Source organism: Erythrolamprus reginae, chromosome 1 (assembly GCF_031021105.1).
Source record: "Erythrolamprus reginae isolate rEryReg1 chromosome 1, rEryReg1.hap1, whole genome shotgun sequence".
In the NCBI taxonomy this organism is placed as follows: Eukaryota; Metazoa; Chordata; class Lepidosauria; order Squamata; family Dipsadidae; genus Erythrolamprus; species Erythrolamprus reginae.
In genome coordinates this window covers 203,076,692-203,098,709 of record NC_091950.1, presented here as the reverse complement: position 1 = coordinate 203,098,709, position 22,018 = coordinate 203,076,692, and the positions used below count along the sequence as shown (strand labels likewise).

The window sequence follows — 22,018 nt, the reverse complement described above, 5'->3', positions numbered from 1 at the left end:
GTGAACTTAATAGGATTGTGCAAAGATTTGATGAACTATGTGAAGACTTACAAGCCTTTCCTCTGTAGTTTCTGGTGGTTATCTAAAAATTTCTCACCTCCACTGTAATTTGTAGTGTTCTCGGCAGAGCTCCTCATTTTTATCAATATTTTCAATTTTTTCGAATGTGGTTTTTTCAATTTCAATTTTCATTTCTTCTTTTTCTGTTGTAATTTTTTCTATTACTGCCATTTTCCTGTAAAATATAAGGACCAGAGAGATATTAGCCCTCTTGCAATATAGAGGCGGGAGGAGTGGAGAAGCCCATATCTAGGGTGGCACAGGGCCAGAATATCCCGGTTTTGCTGGGGAGAGGCAGATATGTTGGGAGACATGGGGTAGGCTGCTCTCGAGGAACAAGAGGTCGCTGCTTGAAAGCAATCCCTTGTTCCGGCCCCATGAGCTTAGCTCGGGGTACTGGCGACAAGTGAATCTCAAACCATAGGCTCAGGCTGTTGATATTCAATGCCAGGTCAGTTGTAAATAAAGCTCCCCTCATCCAGGATTTACTCCTAGATGAGGAGGCTGACCTGACATGTGTTACTGAGATCTGGCTGGGCCCAGAAGGAGGAGTCCCTCTCTCTGAAATGTGCCCAGCTGGGTTGCAGGTGTGGCACCAGCCACGACCCCAGGGAAGGTGGGATGAGTGGCTATTATAGCGAAAAAGACCTTCAGCCTACGCAGGCTCGCTGCTCCTGAGATTACGGATTGTGAGTCCCTCTTTGTGAAGTTGGACCTAGGGGTTCAGGTGGGCTTGTTGCTCATGTACCTGCCTCCCAGCTGCGTGTCAACAGCCCTGCCTGTGCTACTCGAGGAGGTAGCTGGGCTGGCAGTGGAGTTCCCCAAGCTTATTGTCTTGGTGGACATTAACCTGTTGCTCGGAGAATCCTCTGGATTGGTGCAGGAGTTTATGGCCACCATGGCAACCATGGACCTGACCGAAGTAATTTAGGGTGCAACTCATGAGGGGGGCATGCTCCTGACATGGTATTCCCCACAGAGCAGTTGAGCAATGATCTGAAATTAAGGGTCTTAAATATGTTGGCTTTGTCATGGTCAGATCATTTTCTGCTACGGCTTGATTTCAAGGCTTCAATCCTCCTCTGCAGGGAGATGGAATTGATTAGGGGATTCCTTCCCAGGCACCTGATGGACCCAGAAAGCTTTCAGAGGATACTCCCATCTGCTGGTCCATTACTCTGGGGGGGAAAGAACATCATCTTTCAGCTCTGGCAAGGGGCACGTTTGCCTGGTGCACCAGTTGCGGCCTTATTTGGACCGTGAGTCTCTACTCACAGTCGCTCATGCCTTTATCACCTTGAGATTCAACTACTGCAATGCTCTCTACATGGGGCTACCTTTGAAGAAAGAGTGTTTGGAAAATTAAAATTGTGCAAAATGTGGCCGTGCAAATGGTCATGGGCATTCCTAGACATGCCCCTCTTTCTCCAACACTACGTGGATTGCATTGTTTGCTGATTGGTTTCTGGACACAATTAGTGTTGGTAATGACCTATAAAGCCAAACATGGCATCGGTACTTGGCGGTACTTGTGGGACCGCCTTCTGCCGCATCAATCCCAGCAATTGGTGAGGTCCCACAGAGTTGGCCTTCTCCAGGTCCCATCAACTAGACAATGTCGTTTGGTGGTGCGTAGGTGAAGAGCCTTTTCTGTGGGGGCTTCTGAATCAGCTCCCCCTGGAGATTCGCTCTGCCCCCCCTTCATTTATGCCACCAGCCTTGGGGCAGTTAGATCTCAGTCCCCCTGGCCGACCAAATGTTTGTATGGCTGTTGTTTGAATGGGTATGACTGATTTTTAATATAATTGAGGGTTTTAGATTGCCTCTATAGTTTTAATTTAATTGGATTTGCAATTGTATTTGTATTGTATATGTTTTTATAAGTTGTAAGCCACCCCAAGTCCTTAGAGAGGGGCGGCATATAAATCCAATAAATAAAATAAATAAAATAAAAATAAACATTTCTCACCTATGCAGTTCTTCTTTCAACTCATTAATTTCTTGGAGGAGCTCTACTTTCTTGATGGCATCTTTTTTAATTTTTGTGCTGAGACTTTCATTTTCTTTTATTATTTTTTGAATCTCGTCTTCTTTCCTGTAAAATATCAAGAGCAGAGTGAAGTTAGCCCCCTTAGGTTTTTTTACTCAAATTGTAAAACTTGTTTAAAATTAAAACTAATTGAAATATTGAAGAAACGATGAGAAAGTCAGGGTTGCTATCCAAAATTTTCTCACCTCCTCAACTTTTCTTCAAAGTCTTCACAAATTTCATTTTTTTCTTGGCAAAGTTTCTTATTTTCCTTAAGAAGTTCTTTTGTCTGAACAATCTAGAGAAGCCAAAATAGATCATAAGTCAGGAATATATTTCCGTAGCAGCCCACTTGCTACCCCTCACTACCCAATTAGTCACACTGGGCTTTCCCCCCTCTTTTTATGATATGAACTATGTCTCAGTCATGCACACTCAACAGGTTCCTTATGTACTAGATTGCTTACCTGATGGGAACGCAACTTTATGCTGGGCTAGAAAAAAAAATAGTCTTAGTTAATTTCTTTAGGAAATGTAAAACACAGTGGTTCAAAACAATTATGAATCATCTAAATTTTATTTCACTGCTATTGGTATTGTATGTGGCCAAGGAAACTAGCTAATGTAGCAAAGAAGGAACCGACCAAGAATTAGCATCAGCTCTGATAATTGCCATTCTTTCACAGAAATTACAAATAAACTAGTCTGTATAGATGTGTGTATGGATTTCATATATGCAATAGAAATATAAAGCGAACATATATACTACATAAAATATGCTGCACATGCATTATTAACCATTACCAATTGTGAAAAAATCATTTATTTTCATTTTTCTCATAATTATATTCTAAGGTGATTAGAGACACTATTTTTTCTATCAACAATTCTAAATGACTTGGGTTGATGTTAAACATTGTTTCCTCTTCAAATCTGGGGTACCAACTATATCTCTGCCATCTAATCTTTGACACATGCCTGGAAATTCACACTACTGAAAAAAAAATAACATTTTACTATTCTTCCAAAACTGAAGAAACTTCTTGGATTACGGTCTAAAAATTTTCAAAAAAAAACCAAGCAAAGAAAAAGGAAAGTCCAGTTTCTTCTCGGTTGGATGAGTTCCTGCTGTTTTCCTAACAAGATTTTTCAGAAGTGGTTTGGTGTTGCCTCCTTTCTAGGGGAAGAAAAGGTGACTGGGTCAGGGTCACCCACTTGGCTTTGTGCCTAAAGTGGGGCAAGGAATGTCGGTCTCTGCGTGCGCAGGGTGATGCCTTAACCACGATACCAAACTGGCTTTCTTGGGTTGCTAATGCAAGCTAACTATGTATTTCAAAGGTCAAAACAAAAACCTAAACGGTCAACTGAGGATAAACAGAAATCACAATTCATATTCTGTATGTCTGTCTATCTGTGTTTCTCCAACTACCTACTGTTCTTTCTATCTATATGTCTGTCTGATTGACTGTCTGTATCTATCTATCTATCTATCTATCTATCTATCTATCTATCTATCTATCTATCTATCTATCTATCCTGGCTATCTATCTATCCTATCTATCCCCTACCTAGCTACCTAACTACCTGCCTAAAATTTCTATATGTTCCATCACGCATTTACTGTGACAGCGTATGAACAAATGTTTTCTCTTACCTCCTTTTGGAGATGTTTCATCTTTTCTCTTGATTTTGTCAACAAATTGTTTTCCATCACAAAATCAGTAATGGAAACTAGAAGACAAAGTAGTAGGTGAGAATGCAGAACAGCCTTGACATTTTTATTTCCATAATTGGAATCTAAACTTGAGAGACAGTGTCCAGAATAGCACATAATTTTAAAATTATATTTGCCCTCTAATTCCTCTACTCTGATCCTTTAGGTAAGGTGACCAGATGTCCCACTTTTGGGCAGGACAGTCCCAATTTTTAACAATTTGTCCCACATCCTGCAGCATTTTTAAAAAGTCCTGATTATTATTTTTTTTACTTCCAACTTGACATTGCATCATGGCAGGGCAGCCTCCAGTGAACTCCAGGGCTGTTCTCTGCTTTTGAGCTTTTTTGGTTGCAGCTTGGAGAGCCTCCACAACTTAAAGAAGAACTTCCTGTGTATCTGTGGCGTTAAGGTGATCCCCCAGAGAGCGAGAAATAGCCTCAGGACCACAGCTGATGCAGCTGCCTGACACTTAAAAGGGAAGCAGGAAATAACAGCCAAAATAAGCCAAATAAGGGACTAAAACGGATGGGGATTGCGGATTTGTGGAAAGGTTCGGAGTGAGAGGTGGTAATAGTAGAATGACTTGGAGAGAGGAGCCCTTGATGCTGTCTGGTTGGATTGATTTGATTGTACAGTATTTGATTTGATCGGGAGTTCCAAGGGGCAACGCAGCAGTCATTGCATTTCATCAGGAACAGTGAGGACTTGGAAGATGGGTGAGGAGAAAGAGTTGAAGTGGCGGACGGGTGATTGGAGATCGGAAATCAGAGCTCGGAGATAGGAGACCAGCCACAGACTCCCTCCTCCTAATACCAGATTTAGACCTACTTGGGAATCATTCCGGACAAGCTGTTTGAATAGCAAAGGGCAAGGTGGTGTTTTTGCATGTACAGTATATGAAGTTTTGTGCAAGTTGAAAGAACAGAAGACTTAGAGGTGACTAGGCAAACCGGAAGCCCCACGCTGAAAATAAAGGGAGTATCACCAGCTCAGCGGGTTTATTAATTTGGATATAAACGGATTAGAACTATAAGCAACTTGATGACCAATAAGGAACATTGTTGAATTAATTTAGGATTGGGTCAGACTGATACATTAATTAGAAGACAATTGGGTTCTTAACTAACTTAATAACATTAAGAGTTCAAAACTGATCTTATTTAATAATCAATGTAAAACTGTCTAGGTATATCCTAATTCCTATTTCTCTCTTTCCTCTTCTGATATTCATTTACAATTGATTCCATATTAAATATAGAATTAATATTAATACTGATCAAACCTGATTAATCAAAATTACTTAACTATTTATTGGCTACTTTATTTAACATTGGTTTGTAAATGAACTGTTATTGATTGATTTGCTTTATTACCTACTGTAGTGATAGATTGCTTGCTTGTTATTATTATTATTAATTATTAGATCTTTAATTTTTAATTACATTAACTATTCAATATTTGAGGGGCAGAGATATTAATAGACAAACCTGACACATAGCAACTCTTTTTTGAAATAGTTTAAATAAATATAATAGAAGTATATGGTTAATTGGAGTTATATTCTGGAAATATTTAAAATATTTAATTTAAAACTGGCTTTTTGCCAGTTTTGTATTGGAATGTAGTAAAATGTCGATGTCTTCAGCGACTACATTCCAATCCATGGTAAGGATGCAGCAATCAATCAATCAAAATTATGAAAAGATGACAGAAACATGTAAGATATGAGGGGTAATATTAAAAGAGTAGAGGATATAGTAGTCAAAATGGATGGGAAAATAGAGTCTATTCAATAAACATTATCAAAGAATGAGCCAAAAATAAAAGAAATAGAAGAGAAGAGTGAAAAGATGGAGGCAAAAATGCAAGAAACAGAAACTAACAGGATGACAACTATTAAAAATATGGAAGAAGTTTTACTTAGCACGGAACTTGAAAAACCTGCTTTCTTTCTGAGGTTCCAGAACATACAGGAAAATAAAAAAGAAAATAATGGCTGAAATAGTAGCAAGCATTATATGGCATTAAATATGGCAAAGAATAAAATAATACTATGCATAACTTTTTAATGTATTATATTTGTAAATTGTACTTAAAATTAAAATATATATATTGCAATACTATTTTCGTGTTCTATGAAACTTTTTGTTGCTCCATATAGACCAAATTTTTAATCAAGAAACACCCCCGGTCAATGGTGTCCTGCTTTACCAATGTTAAAATCTGGCTACCTTTCCTTTAGGACAAGTGTTGAACACAAGTAACATAAAAAGATAAGCAAATAAATAATATTTCTGTCCTAAAAGATCTAGACGAATAGACACAATAATGAAAAATGTGACTGGTAAATTAAAATCTAAACCATAACAACATGGGCCCCTAAAGACCATACTAAAATAAGTGTTCTATGGATTTTATAAAGACAGAGCTGTAGCCAAATGCAGCTGCCTCAAGACTGCCTTGTAAACTCTGGAGATGATGCAGGAAAAGACCATCTCCCATCGGCCTAATAGTTCACTCTCAAGAGCAGCGGAGTTTCTGCGTATCTCCTGCAGACTTCAGTGTCTGCTGAAACACATTTTCTATTTATATGTGGCTTGCCTTACCTAAAGGCAATACTTGGTAACTAAGTGAAATAAAACATTAACAGATTGTAAAAGGAAACATCAACAGTAACATGGTTTAAAAAATGTGAATCCTTCTGTGTAGGGGATGTAACCATGGACCTGCTGAACTATCATGGATCTATCATAGTACTTGGCTGTGAATGTTCCCCATGAAGAGCCTTTCAATTCAAAGAATATTTTTCTCTTTCATAGCAGAACAGACACGAAATATTCAAAACAATTTCTAGAGGTAATGTTTTTGATTTAGTGTGTGGGAAAAGTTCTCACTTTGTTCCCAAATGCCAATCTGCCAAACAAGCTGCTTTCTCACAGTACCCTTTTTGTGCGGTTGCATGAGATCACAACTGCTTTAACAAAATTTGCAATAGTGATGAGAGCTTCATATGAATCACAAGCTCAACTATTTATATATGCAGGGTTTTTTTCTCCAAAGTTTGATCAGAATGCAGGTCAACAAATAGCAGATGTCTTTTTGGTATTCTATATTTAGTCTATAATTTATCTGCCTTTAAAATGGGGATTGGCAACAGGATTAGCAACAGAATTTTATAGACATTTACCAAGAAGTCTGCCTCTCAGTTTCGATGTAAAAACTAAATACTGAATGCAAACGTGTCATCAAGGCTTGGTGCAAGATGGGAAATGACATCTCAGTGCTTTCTCTAAAAGTGGGACCCACTGGGTCATTCTTCCAAAACTGTGTCCTTACCAGGATCCTCAGGTCTTTCACGCCTTAGCACTTCAGCAGATACACGCTTGAGTTTCTCGATTTTCCTTTTCATTTGTTCTTTTTCTATTGTAAAATTTTCCAATACTAGCGTTTTCCTGTAACATAATAAGGACCAGAGAGATATTAGTCCTCTTGCAATATAGAGGCGGGAGGAGTGGAGGAGCCCATATCTAGGGTGGCACAGGGCCGGAATATCCCGGTTTTGCTGGGGAAAGGCAGATATGTTGGGAGACATGGGGTAGGCGGCTCTCGGGGAACAAGAGCTCACTGCTTGAAAGCAATCCCTTGTTCTGGCCCCATGAGCTTAGCTCGGGGTACTGGCGACAAGCGAATCTCGGACCTTAGGCTCAGGCTGTTGATATTCAATGCCAGGTCAGTTGTAAATAAAGCTCCCCTCATCCAGGATTTACTCCTAGATGAGGAGGCTGACCTGACATGTGTTACTGAGATCTGGCTGGGCCCAGAAGGAGGAGTCCCTCTCTCTGAAATGTGCCCAGCTGGGTTGCAGGTGTGGCACCAGCCACGACCCCAGGGAAGGTGGGGGGATGAGTGGCTATTATAGTGAAAAAGACCTTCAGCCTACACAGGCTCGCTGCTCCTGAGATTACGGATTGTGAGTCCCTCTTTGTGAAGTTGGACCTAGGGGTTCAGTTGGGCTTGTTGCTCATGTACCTGCCTCCCAGCTGCATGTCAACAGCCCTGCCTGCGCTACTCAAGGAGGTAGCTGGGCTGGCAGTGGAGTTCCCCAAGCTTATTGTCTTGGTGGACATTAACCTGTTGCTCGGAGAATCCTCTGGATTGGTGTAGGAGTTGGACCTGACTGAAGTAATTTAGGGTGCAACTCATGAGGGGGGCATGCTCCTGACATGGTATTCCCCACAGAGCAGTTGAGCAATGATATGAAATTAAGGGTCTTAAATATGTTGCCTTTGTCATGGTCAGATCATTTTCTGCTATGGCTTGATTTCAAGGCTTCAATCCTCCTTATTTGGACCGGGAGTCTACTCACAGTCGCTCATGCCTTTATCACCTTGAGATTCAACTACTGCAATGCTCTCTACATGGGGCTACCTTTGAAGAGTGTTTGGAAAATTAAAATTGTGCAAAATGTGGCCGTGCAAATGGTCATGGGCATTCCTAGACATGCCCCTCTTTCTCCAACACTACGTGGATTGCATTGATTGCTGATTGGTTTCTGGACACAATTCAAAGTGTTGGTAATGACCTATAAAGCCATACATGGCGTCGGTACTTGGCGGTACTTGTGGGACCGCCTTCTGCCGCATCAATCCCAGCAATTGGTGAGGTCCCACAGAGTTGGCCTTCTCCAGGTCTCATCAACTAGACAATGTCATTTGGTGGTGCGTAGGTGAAGAGCTTTTTCTGTGGGGGCTTCTGAATCAGCTCCTCCTGGAGATTCGCTCTGCCCCCCCCCACTTCATTTATGCCACCAGGCTTGGGGCAGTTAGATCTCAGTCCCCCTGGCCGACGAAATGTTTGTATGGCTGTTGTTTGAATGGGTATGACTGATTTTTAATATAATTGGGGTTTTTAGATTGTCTCTATAGTTTTAATTTAATTGGATTTGCTATTGTATTTCTATTGTATATGTTTTTATATGTTGTAAGCCACCCCGAGTCCTTAGAGAGGGACGGCATATAAATCCAATAAATAAAATAAATAAAATAAAAATAAACATTTCTCACCTATGCAGTTCTTCTTTCAACTCATTAATTTTGTGGAGGAGCTCTAATTTCTCCATGGCATCTTTTTTAATTTTTGTGCTGAGAGTTTCATTTTCTTTTATAATTTTTTGAATCTCGTCTTCTTTCTCCGAAGTAATTTTCCTGTAAAATATCAAGAGCAGAGTGAAGTTAGCCCCCTTAGGTTTTTTTACTCAAATTGTAAAACTTGTTTAAAATTAAAACTAATTGAAATATTGAAGAAACGATGAGAAAGTCAGGGTTGCTATCTAAAATTTTCTCACCTCCTCAACTTTTCTTCAAAGTCTTCCGAAATTTCATTTTTTTCTTTGCAAAGTTTCTTATTTTCCTCAAAAAGTTCATTATTTTTTATTTCTAATTCATTTTTTTCAGTCAGCAGTTTAGAAATTTTCATTGTCATGCTGCAAATAATGAAGACCAGAGAGAAATTAGCCCCCAGGTTTTTTTTTTACTTGAATTATCAACCTTTTTATTCATTTTTTATTAAATACACATTAAAAATACCTTATGAAATTATGAATGTCATACAGACAGGGTGAACTTAAGAGGATTGTGCAAAGATTTGATGAACTATGTGAAGACTTACATATAATTCTGCTCCTTCACTCTGTTCAAATCAGCATCAGATCTTTGCGCTTTTGTCTGAACAATCTAGAGAAGCCAAAATAGATCATAAGTCAGGAATATATTTCCGTAGCAGCCCACTTGCTACCCCTCACTACCCAATCAGTCACACTGGGCTTTCCCCCCTCTTTTTATGATATGAACTATGTCTCGGTCATGCACACTCAACAGGTTCCTTATGTACTAGATTGCTTACCTGATGGGAACGCAACTTTATGCTGGGCTAGAAAAAAAAGTAGTCTTAGTTAATTTCTTTAGGAAATGTAAAACACAGTGGTTCAAAACAATTATGAATCATCTAAATTTTATTTCACTGCTATTGGTATTGTATGTGGCCAAAGAAGCTAGCTAATGTAGCAACGAAGGAACCGACCAAGAATTAGCATGAGCTCTGATAATTGCCATTCTTTTACAGAAATTACAAATAAACTAGTCTGTATAGATGTGTGTATGGATTTCATATATGCAATAGAAATATAAAGCGAACATATATACTACATAAAATATGCTGCACATGCATTATTAACCATTACCAATTGTGAAAAAATCATTTATTTTCATTTTTCTCATAATTATATTCTAAGGTGAGCTGCAAGTATACATTATATACCTCAGCATGTCTTTGTGCTAGAAGAGGAAGTCTCGAACTTTCTTCATCCGGAGACAAAATATCCTATTTTTAAAAAGCAAATTGACAGTGATTAGAGACACTAATTTTTCTATCAACAATTCTAAATGATATTAAACATTGTTTCCTCTTAAAATCTGGGGTACCAACTATATCTCTGCCATCTAATCTTTGACACATGCCTGGAAATTCACACTACTGAAAAAAATAACATTTTACTATTCTTCCAAAACTGAAGAAACTTCTTGGATTACGGTCTAAAAATTTTCAAAAAAAACCCAAGCAAAGAAAAAGGAAAGTCCAGTCTCTTCTCGGTTGGATGAGTTCCTGCTGTTTTCCTAACAAGATTTTTCAGATGTGGTTTGGTGTTGCCTCCTTTCTAGGGAAAGAAAAGGTGACTGGGTCAGGGTCACCCACTTGGCTTTGTGCCTAAAGTGGGGCAAGGAATGTCGGTCTCTGGGTGCGCAGGGTGATGCCTTAACCACGATACCAAACTGGCTTTCTTGGGTTGCTAATGCAAGCTAACTATGTATTTCAAAGGTCAAAACAAAAACCTAAACGGTCAACTGAGGATAAACAGAAATCACAATTCATATTCTATCTGTCTGTCTATCTGTGTTTCTCCAACTACCTACTGTTCTTTCTATCTATATGTCTGTCTGATTGACTGTCTGTCTGTCTCTCTCTATATATATATACTATCTATCTATCCCTACCTAGCTACCTAGCTACCTGCCTAAAATTTCTATATGTTTCATCACACATTTACTGTGACAGCGTATGAACAAATGTTTTCTCTTACCTCCCTTTCGAGACGTTTCATCTTTTCTCTTAATTTTGTCAACAAATTGTTTTCCATCGCAAAATCAGTAATGGAGACTAGAAGACAAAGTAATAGGTGAGAATGCAGAACAGCCTTGACATTTTTATTTCCAAAATTGGAATGTAAACTTGAGACAGTGTCCAGAATAGCACATAATTTTAAAATTATATTTGCCCTCTAATTCCTCTACTCTGATCCTTTAGGTAAGGTGACCAGATGTCCCACTTTTGGGCAGGACAGTCCCAATTTTTAACAATTTGTCCCACATCCCGCAGCATTTTTAAAAAGTCCTGATTATTTTTTTTTTACTTCCAACTTGACATCGCATCATGGCAGGGCAGCCTCCAGTGAACTCCAGGTCTGTTCTCTGCTTTTGAGCTTTTTTGGTTGCAGCTTGGAGAGCCTCCACAACTTAAAGAGGAACTTCCTGTGGCGTTAAGGTGATCCCCCAGAGAGTGAGAAATACCCTCAGGACCACAGCTGATGCAGCTACCTGACACTTAAAAGGGAAGCAAGAAATAACAGCCAAAATAAGCCAAATAAGGGACTAAAACGGATGGGGATTGCAGATTTGTGGGAAGGTTCGGAGTGAGAGGTGGTAATAGTAGAATGACTTGGAGAGAGGAGCCCTTGATGCTGTCTGGTTGGATTGATTTGATTGTATTTGATTTGATCGGGAGTTCCAAGGGGCAACGCAGCAGTCATTGCATTTCATCAGGAACAGTGAGGACTTGGAAGATGGGTGAGGAGAAAGAGTTGAAGTGGCGGACGGGTGATTGGAGATCGGAAATCAGAGCTCGGAGATAGGAGACCAGCCACAGACTCCCTCCTCCTAATACCAGATTTAGACCTACTTGGGAATCATTCCGGACGAGCTGTTTGAATAGCAAAGGGCAAGGTGGTGTTTTTGAATGTATATGAAGTTTTGTGCAAGTTGAAAGAACAGAAGACTTAGAGGTGACTAGGCAAACTGGAAGCCCCATGCTGAAAATAAAGGGAGTATCACCTGCTCAGTGGGTTTATTAATTTGGATATAAACGGATTAGAACTATAAGCAACTTGACGACCAATAAGGAACATTGTTGAATTAATTTAGGATTGGGTCAGACTGATACATTAATTAGAAGACAATTGGGTTCTTAACTAACTTAATAACATTAAGAGTTCAAAACTGATCTTATTTAATAATCAATGTAAAACTGTCTAGGTATATCCTAATTCCTATTTCTCTCTTTCCTCTTCTGAAATTCATTTACAATTGATTCCATATTAAATATAGAATTAATATTAATACTGATCAAACCTGATTAATCAAAATTACTTAACTATTTATTGGCTACTTTATTTAACATTGCTTTGTAAATGAACTGTCATTGATTGATTTACTTTATTACCTACTATAGTGATAGATTGCTTGCTTCTTATTATTATTAATTATTAGATCTTTAATTTTTAATTACATTAACTATTCAATATTTGAGAGGCAGAGATATTAATAGACAAACCTGACACATAGCAACTCTTTTTTTAAATAGTTTAAATAAATATAATAGAAGTATATGGTTAATTGGAGTTATATTCTGGAAATATTTAAAATATTTAATTTAAAACTGGCTTTTTGCCAGTTTTGTATTGGAATGTAGTAAAATGTTGATGTCTTCAGCGACTACATTCCAATCCATGGTAAGGATGCAGCAATCAATCAATCAAAATTATGAAAAGATGACAGAAAACATGGAAGATATGAGGGGTAATATTAAAAGAGTAGAGGATAGAGTAGTCAAAATGGATGGGAAAATAGAGTCTATTCAATAAACATTATCAAAGAATGAGCCAAAAATAAAAGAAATAGAAGAGAAGAGTGAAAAGATGGAGGCAAAAATGCAAGAAACAGAAACTAACAGGATGACAACTATTAAAAATATGGAAGAAGTTTTACTTAGCACGGAACTTGAAAAACCTGCTTTCTTTCTGAGGTTCCAGAACATACAGGAAAATAAAAAAGAAAATAATGGCTGAAATAGTAGCGAGCATTATATGGCATTAAATATGGCAAAGAATAAAATAATACTATGCATAACTTTTTAATGTATTATATTTGTAAATTGTACTTAAAATTAAAATATATATATTGCAATACTATTTTCGTGTTCTATGAAACTTTTTGTTGCTCCATATAGACCAAATTTTTAATCAAGAAACACCCCCGGTCAATGGTGTCCTGCTTTACCAATGTTAAAATCTGGCTACCTTTCCTTTAGGACAAGTGTTGAACATAAGTAACATAAAAAGATAAGCAAATAAATAATATTTCTGTCCTAAAAGATCTAGACGAATAGACACAATAATGAAAAATGTGACTGGTAAATTAAAATCTAAACCATAACAACATGGGCCCCTAAAGACCATACTAAAATAAGTGTTCTATGGATTTTATAAAGACAGAGCTGTAGCCAAATGCAGCTGCCTCAAGACTGCCTTGTAAACTCTGGAGATGATGCAGGAAAAGACCATCTCCCATCGGCCTATCTGCGTATCTCCTGCAGACTTCAGTGTCTGATGAAACACATTTTCTATTTATATGTGGCTTGCCTTACCTAAAGGCAATACTTGGTAACTAAGTGAAATAAAACATTAACAGATTGTAAAAGGAAACATCAACAGTAACATGGTTTAAAAAATGTGAATCCTTCTGTGTAGGGGATGTAACCATGGACCTGCTGAACTATCATGGATCTATCATAGTACTTGGCTGTGAATGTTCCCCATGAAGAGCCTTTCAATTCAAAGAATATTTTTCTCTTTCATAGCAGAACAGACACGAAATATTCAAAACAATTTCTAGAGGTAATGTTTTTGATTTAGTGTGTGGGAAAAGTTCTCACTTTGTTCCCAAATGCCAATCTGCCAAAGTAGGCCAACAAGCTGCTTTCTCACAGTACCCTTTTTGTGAGGTTGCGTGACATCACAATTGCCTTAACAAAATTTGCAATAGTGATGAGAGCTTCATATGAATCACAAGCTCAACTATTTATATATGCAGCTTTTTCTCTCCAAAGTTTGATCAGAATGCAGGTCAACAAATAGCAGATGTCTTTTTGGTATTCTATATTTAGTCTATAATTTATCTGCCTTTAAAATGGGGATTGGCAACAGGATTAGCAACAGAATTTTATACACATTCACCAAGAAGTCTGCCTCTCAGTTTCGATGTACAAACTAAATGCTGAATGCAAACGTGTCATCAAGGCTTGGTGCAAGATGGGAAATGACATCTCAGTGCTTTCTCTAAAAGTGGGACCCACTGGGTCATTCTTCCAAAACTGTGTCCTTACCAGGATCCTCAGGTCTTTCACGCCTTAGCACTTCAGCAATTCCACACTTCAGATCCTCAGCACGTCCACCCCTCCACCCGTCCACCCCTCCACCCGTCCACCCGTCCACCCGTCCAGCCCTCCGCCCCTCCGCCCCTCCGCTCCTCCGCCCCTCCGCCCCTCCGCTCCTCCGCCCCTCCACCCCTCCGCCCCTCCGCCCCTCCGCCCCTCCGCCCCTCCGCCCCTCCGCTCCTACGCTCCTCCACTCCTCCATCCCTCCACTCCTCCACTCCTCCACTCCTCCACTCCTCCACTCCTCCACTCCTCCACTCCTCCACTCCTCCACTCCTCCACTCCTCCACTCCTCCACTCCTCCACTCCTCCACTCCTCCACTCCTCCACTCCTCCACTCCACCACTCCACCCCTCCACCCCTCCACTCCTCCACTCCTCCACTCCTCCACTCCTCCACTCCTCCACTCCTCCACTCCTCCACTCCTCCACTCCTCCACTCAACTCAACTCAACTCAACTCCTCAACTACTCAACGCCTCCACTCCTCCACTCCTCAACTAAACACCCTCAGCACAAGGATTGGGATCTTGGATATATATATGTATGTAGCAGTCAATTATCACAATGAGTGTTTCATGACTTATCCTATTAAGGCAAACCTTTGTCCTAGAATCGCCATGGCTCCTCATATACATGATAACCTCATCTGCTTTTTGGCTGAGAGTCCTACCTCTGAAATGGTTTCAGCAGTTTTGATTCTGATGGGGGATCCGAATTTAGCCTATTTCTAAAATACCAGCTCAATTAATTTTTAAAATTAATTTTATCCCCCGTTTACAATTAAAATTATCCTTCCTTCTTTCCTCTTTCATTTCCTCCTCTCCCTACTTTCCTCCTCTTCTCCTCTCCTTTTCTCCAGTTCTCGGTGCCACAGGTTCTGTCATCTTATTTTTTGCTTCTGTGCATGCGCGTAAGCTGGTTTTTTTAGCACTGTGCATGCGTGTGTGAAGCGCCCGCACAGCAAGGAGTGAACTAGCATCAAAAAAACTCAGAACCCGCCCCCAGGATTGCAGGATGCTGTAACTCTCATAATTGTGCGCCAAGCACCCAATTGTAATTTCATTGCAAGAACACTGCAATGACTGCTACCTTGAGGACCAGTCATAAATCCTCTTATTCATTATAACCCTAAACTGTTAATAAATAAATGGTCATTAAATGAGGACTGCATTTAGAGGGAAAGGTTTGGCTACTGAGTGCGATGAGAACAGTATAGGATGGAAATAAGCGCGATAATAAATGGAAAGGCTAGTAAATTTTTCTTTTGGGGGGGTGTAATTTTTAAATTTAAATTTTCCTTCTCTAATCATGTGTATAGAAAAAAAGATACCATTAATTTTAAGTTACATTGTAGTATATCATTTTTGCAATTTTGGTATACATAGATTAACCAATGCCACCTCCTTACCATTTGACAGCTGAACAAAAAATAATTATTCCAATTACTTATATGATAAGAAAGAAAGAAAACTGTTAGCCAATATACATTTTAGCCTGTTACTATTCTTAATCACATCAAATTAATTAGATCATAATGTTTCAATTTTCACAAAATCTCCTCCATATCAATTTTCATGTATAATTTAAACCTTCTTCCATAGCAAATTTTTCAACATTGAGGGAATAATGTCGTGTTTGATTGGCAACATGAATGGATGTGTATTTTTGAATGCAAATCATGCCATGTTGTTGGCTGAGGAGAAAATAAGTATGCATAATTATAATAATAATATAATATTATAATAATAGTTCCTTTACAAACATCTGTGTTTGAATTTCTCTTTTTGGACTTAATTGGGGGTTCGCAACGAGAAGCCCGGCAGAAGACATAATAATATGCTTTCGTCCAAGTTGAAGTGAGAGTTGGGGCTGGTTAGGTCTCACAGAGTTTGCTTTCTCCAGGTCCCGTCAGCTAGGCAATGCCGCCTGGCAGGGCCTATTAGACGAGCCTTCTCTGGCATCCCTGGCTCTCTGGAATCAACTCCTTCCAGGAATTCGTACTGCCCCCACCCTCCTGGCCTTCCGCAAGGCTTTAAAACCTCACCTTTGCCAGCAGGCTTGGGGCCGTTGAGTGTGATGCCTAGCTCCGGCCAACGGATTGGAATCTACATGGGATGAGTGTGGATTCTTGTTTTAATGTATTGGGGGTTTAGATCTGATTTTTAAATTTTGATTTCTTATGCATTGTATTTTTGTACCTATTTTGTTGTGAGCCACCCTGAGTCTGCAGAGAAGGGCAAAAATAAATAAGTAAGTAGGCCAGTCAGAGACATAGAAGTAAGTTGAAGTCATTGAGAATTGGGTACATCAAAAAACTATAGTAAAACATGAAGAACAAAAGTGAAGACTTCTTGTAGTGTGAATGGATTTTGAATATGAAAGTAAATGACCAATATGAAACTGTAATGAGGTAACATGACATCAGTCCCTCAGGACAGAACAGGAAACTAGCCCCAGCCCCAGCCCTAGAGCTCCTGCCCAGCCCTAGCCCTAGCCCTAGCCTAGCCTCAGATGGCCAACGCACACACACGCACTGGAGCTGACATAGGGCAATGTCTTGTGTACCCTCTGATATGGTTCTACGTGCCACCACACGTTTAAAAAGCGTCCGCTTTCCCGGGCAGCCGGCTTTGCTGGCTGGAGAAGTGAGTGATCTGGGACTGCGTGGCTTTGCGCCACTTCAAACGTTTCTGCGCAGAGGGTTTTTAATGGCTGCGCGGGCGCGCACCTGCGCAGCTTATAGGTAACAGTGCCTGCCAACTTGGTAAAAAGCGATTAAAATCGTCTGTTTAGTTTCTAGAAAAAGAGTGAAATGAGATGGAGGTGATGTCATGAGAATGTATCCCTCAAACAAGAATGTTTTGCTGCAGCTGACGGAACATGACACTGAATTCTGTGTCAGAAATGGATATTTTGCAACCAGACTGTTTTTCAAATGTCAACCTCGTGTCCCCACCCACAAAATGTGGTTACATTCGAATAAGCAGGTAGCCATGGCCTGCCCTACTTCCCCAACATGAAGTCAGTGTGGGATGTGATGGGCATGTGGACATAATCAGGGCCAGATTGCGATTATTAAAGCTACCGGAGTGCTGCACACGCAGCTTTGGTTCTCTTGCATGCGGTGTGCATGTCCCAGCGTGTTTTCCCCCCTGCAAAATACTGTATCCAGATGGTTCAGTTCCAAGTGGGGAGAAAGACACTGGAAACATGGAGGCTGATTGGAAAGATGGTTTATTGGTGAACAGGACCACATGGGTTTGAGGTCCTGGGCAACACATGGAGGAGAGAGATTGAGGTATTTATACCCTCTCTTGGGCCTGGCCCTTAAGCTTCCTGTTCCTGTGCAAGAAATGTATTCTGTTGGCTTGTCAGACTCCCAGGTTATGCAGCAGTCATAGTTAACTTTGTAAGTTATCTGAGTCTCAGGCTTGGTTGAAGCTTGCTAATGAAATGAAAGGGCTTGTCCTATTACGGCTGAATGATTTTGCCCTTGGTTAGATCTTTTGTGAGGGCTAATCGCATCACTGAGGCTGAAGGTCTTTTGTCTTGTAGATAGGCTGGTCCAGTCCTGCTGGGGCTATTAAGAAAGGTGGGGGCTGTTTTCCAAGAGCATGTTTCTCCGTTAGGGAAATATAATATTCTACCTTTTAAATATTTCTCCAAATATTTCATTCTTCTAAGACAGGGTTGGGTGCTAGCTTTCCATAGGATCACTAAACAAACTGTAACAAGTTGAGGATTACCTGTAATAACGTTCACCTATCTCCAGTGATGGGCTCCTACGGGTATGGTCAGGTACTCAGTACCGGTAGCAAAATTTTGATTTTTTTTTTCTTTTTTCCCTTCTGGGCTCTGGGTATGTTTTTCCTGTCGCAATAAATTAGGTTGAATATGTATAATTTTAGAAGAGCTGTGTGTGCATGTGTGTACATACACTTTATGTAGTAGATAATCAGGGGTGGGCTACTGCCCGGATGGGGGGTGGGATGCAGTGGGGTAGCGAAAATGGAACTCCACCCCAGAACACCCAATTTGCACTGAAAGATGTTGAAATGCATAAGCCAAGCCCACAGTGTGGTAGTAAAATTTTTGATAACCCCTCACTGCATCTATCTCCTTCCCACTGAAGTACTAGCTAGGAAGAGAAACTTTGGGATTCCTACAGATGTGGAAGAAGGACATAACAATGCACGCCATTTAGATTTATTAGTTATTAAAATTCTACTGTACAATTTGTCATTTTGTGTGTGTGTGAGAGAGAGACAGTGAGAAAGAAAGAGACAGACAGAGACAGAGAAGGGGAGGGGAACATTAGAGTTAGCCTAACCTCCAACACCTATACTAGACCAGAGGTTTCCAACCTTGGCAACTTTAAGACTTGCGGACTTTAACTCCCAGAGTTGAAATTGACTGAGAAGTTCTAGGAGTTGATGTCCACAAGTCTTAAAAGTTGCCAAGGTTGGAGACCCTGTACTCAGGGATGGGTTGCCACTGCGCATCAATAGCAGCCACCAAATTGTGCAACCTGCAGGCAACCACTCTGGTGCCAGTCCTATGGGCTACCACCATCTTTTTTCTTTAATTGTTTGCATTTTTTTTTGCTTCGTGCAGACAAGCAAAACCTTGTGAGGAGAGGCACATGCGTGCAAGATTTTGGTGATTTTTTGCATCTAAAAATCACCAAAAACACACATACACGTGTTCCCTTGCAAGATTTCAGCACATTTTTTGCTTCCTGCCCATGCGCGGAAGCCAAATCATGCTGGGGATGCACATGCACAATGAGATAATCCAAGCTGCGTGCACACCCCACCGGTAATAGCCGGTAGTAGCAATCCTCCCTAGCCTGTACTACACTACAGAATCCAGACATCCCTAATAAAACTCACACCAATGCCCACACACACCCCAGGACCAGTCTACCAGCTGTGCCAGCAAGGGAAAATTCACTGCTCCTTCCTCAGGGGGAGGGGCATATTTTCGCACCTCAGTGGGGACTAACGCAGCAGCAGACTCTCCACCCCCCACACCACCCAATTAACAAAGAGGAAATCCAGAAAGACTGTTTGATTCCGCTCTACCCCAGGACTGGCTGAAAGTCATGACAATTCCTGTGCGCAACGTCCAGGGGGCGCTCCACACATCCGAGGAGTTCAAAGCAGGGAGAGGAAGGGGTCAAGTCATCCTGCCATGCTTCCCATCAGGGATTGAGCTCCGGGCCAATTTGCATTGCATATTCCTCACAGAGACACACCCACGCTCCAGCCAACGGGAAGTCTTCTTATATCATGCGCAGAACGCCCAGAAGAAGCCAACCTTCTCGGTAGCGTCAGAGGACTAATGGAACATGCGCAAGAGAACGTTTCCCATAGTAATTCCTGGGGAGCGTGGGCGGCAACGTTTCCTTTAATCTCCCCTCCGATTTGCAGGATAGGCTGCAGTAGCAGGCAGGGACCACTAGGTGGCGGCTGCTGTGCAGCATCCCAAGGAAAGAGATTCCTCCTGTTAGCAGGCTACAATGGGGGGCGGGGACAGGACACTCGGAATGAGTCGGGATCTTTAGAAAGGGGCCGCAGTCCAGGTGAGGTTTGCTAGGGTGGGAGTCTTCTCCCCTCCTAGCCACAATCTCCTGTAAGTGCAGTAATTTCTTTCCTTTAAGGCAGGGGTCTTCAAACTTGGCAGCTTTAAGACTTGTGGACTTCAACTCCCAGAACTCTCCAGCCACCATATCTGACATAGCATAGCTGACTCTGGGAGTTGAAGTCCACAAGTCTTAAAGTTGCTAAGATTAAAGAGCCCTCCTTTAAGGCTTCTTTTCCACTTGATCCAGTGATTTTGGGAAAAATTGGGAGCTCAGGATGGAATCTTGTCTTTAAGATATCTTCCCAGCATGCCAAGCAAGTGTCGGAGTGCCCCGGTCTTCCCCATGGACAATCAGTGGCCTGGATGATTTCTCTGTAGGAAAGACACTGCTGGCAATGCTGCTAGGAGCTCCCTGGTGGAAACCAGGAGTGAGAGGTTGAGGGATCCCTCGTGAAAGTGAGTGGGATTCAGAGATACCAAGTTTGAGTTCGGCTCTGCCCCGACTTCTGATGGCCTATCAGCTGGAAGGTGAGGTGGCTGTGTCAATCTAGTCAAAGGCACATCCTGGATGGATCTTGTGGCACTCAGTAGTTTGAAGGCAGATTCTTACCAAAAGGCCCCAAAAAGGTCCATTTCTGCCTTGTTCCATTGGGCGGATTCTCTCCAACCCCTGAGCTAAAACAGAATTCATCTCGTTGGGGACCTCAATTTAGACCTGCAAGAGGGCTGCTTTCTTGGTCTTAAAGAGCCAGCCAGGTGGGGCTAGATCTCACGCAGTTGGGACATCCCTTCTCCACCAGAGACCCTGGAGGAAAAGTTAGTCCTACCCAAAACAATGGCAATTAATCCTGTGCACAGAGCAGATGGGCGGGGCCCCAAAAATGTGCTGGCGATTATGCTGGGCATTTTCAGATCAGGATAAATCTGGAAAAATTTCCCCTTTTTTTCAAAGGAAAGTCAAATTAACTTTAACTGTAGCAAGGAATGTGTTTGTCAGGATGCCAGTTACCTTATGTAGGAAGAAGGACAACTGCATCTGATCCCATCCCTCAAAACAACATTTCATCTGGAAGGTTTTTCTAAAAAGATCAGTAGGATCCATTTAAAAGCTGACAGGATTTCATCCCACAATTGAAATTTTCCTACCTACCTGCATGGGGAAAAGAGCTCAAGCAGGTCAAAGGAATTCCTGATTGTGGGAACACGGGAACTAGTGTCTTGGAATGTGCGTGCGAAAAGCTATGAACTGGACCAACAACAAAGTATTCTTAGTTAAAAATAATGGTAACTGCTTTGATGTCAGGAAATTCTCATTCCTAAAGTATATATCTATAGGTGGGCAGTGGGAGTTGAATGAGGCTATCTACTAGATTTATAGATGTAAAATTATAATGAGCTATAATTCTTTTTTTTTCTAAAATAAGGATAATGTGAGATTTTTCTGAATTTTCTAAGTTAAGGAGAACCTAATACAAAATTCTGGACCAGGAAGTTTATGGTGGCTATCTAAAAATTTCTCACCTCCATTTCAATTCATAATAGTCTCGGCAGAGCTGCTCATTTTTATCCATTAAGTCAATGTTTTGGAACGTGATTTTCTCCATTTTCATTTCTTCTTTTTCTCTTGTTAATTTTTCAATTACTGACGTTTTCCTGTAAAATATAAGGACCAGAGAGATATTAGCCCTCTTGCAATGTAGAGGTGGGAGGAGTGGAGGAGCCCATATCTAGGGTGGCACAGGGCCGGAATATCCCGGTTATGCTGGGGAGAGGCAGATATGATGGGAGACATGGGGTAGGCTGCTCTCGGGGAACAAGAGCTCGCTGCTTGAAAGCGATCCCTTGTTCCGGCCCCATGAGCTTAGCCCGGGGTACTGGCAACAAGCGAATCTCAGACCCTAGGCTCAGGCAGTTGATACTCAATTCCAGGTCGGTTGTAAATAAAGCTCTCCTCATCCAGGATTTACTCCTAGATGAGGAGGCTGACCTGACATGTGTGACTGAGATCTGGCTGGGCCCAGAAGGAGGAGTCCCTCTCTCTGAAATGTGCCCAGCTGGGTTGCAGGTGTGGCACCAGCCATGA

The 22,018-nt window shown here is 41.0% G+C and overlaps 1 protein-coding gene across 1 annotated transcript; it reads right to left on the bottom strand.

Moving 5' to 3' along the window:
* Nucleotides 1-7,116: 7,116 nt before the first annotated feature.
* On the bottom strand, nt 7,117-21,495 carry LOC139170046 (uncharacterized protein MCAP_0864-like). The gene is made up of 8 exons (XM_070756797.1): nt 21,457-21,495; nt 10,942-11,018; nt 10,122-10,184; nt 9,708-9,734; nt 9,474-9,538; nt 9,151-9,288; nt 8,870-9,010; nt 7,117-7,258 (listed from the first exon to the last, which is right to left on the bottom strand). Exons 2-8 carry the CDS (start codon nt 10,996-10,998, stop codon nt 7,117-7,119), a joined length of 633 nt encoding a protein of 210 aa, XP_070612898.1. The 5' UTR covers nt 10,999-11,018; nt 21,457-21,495.
* Nucleotides 21,496-22,018: the final 523 nt, after the last annotated feature.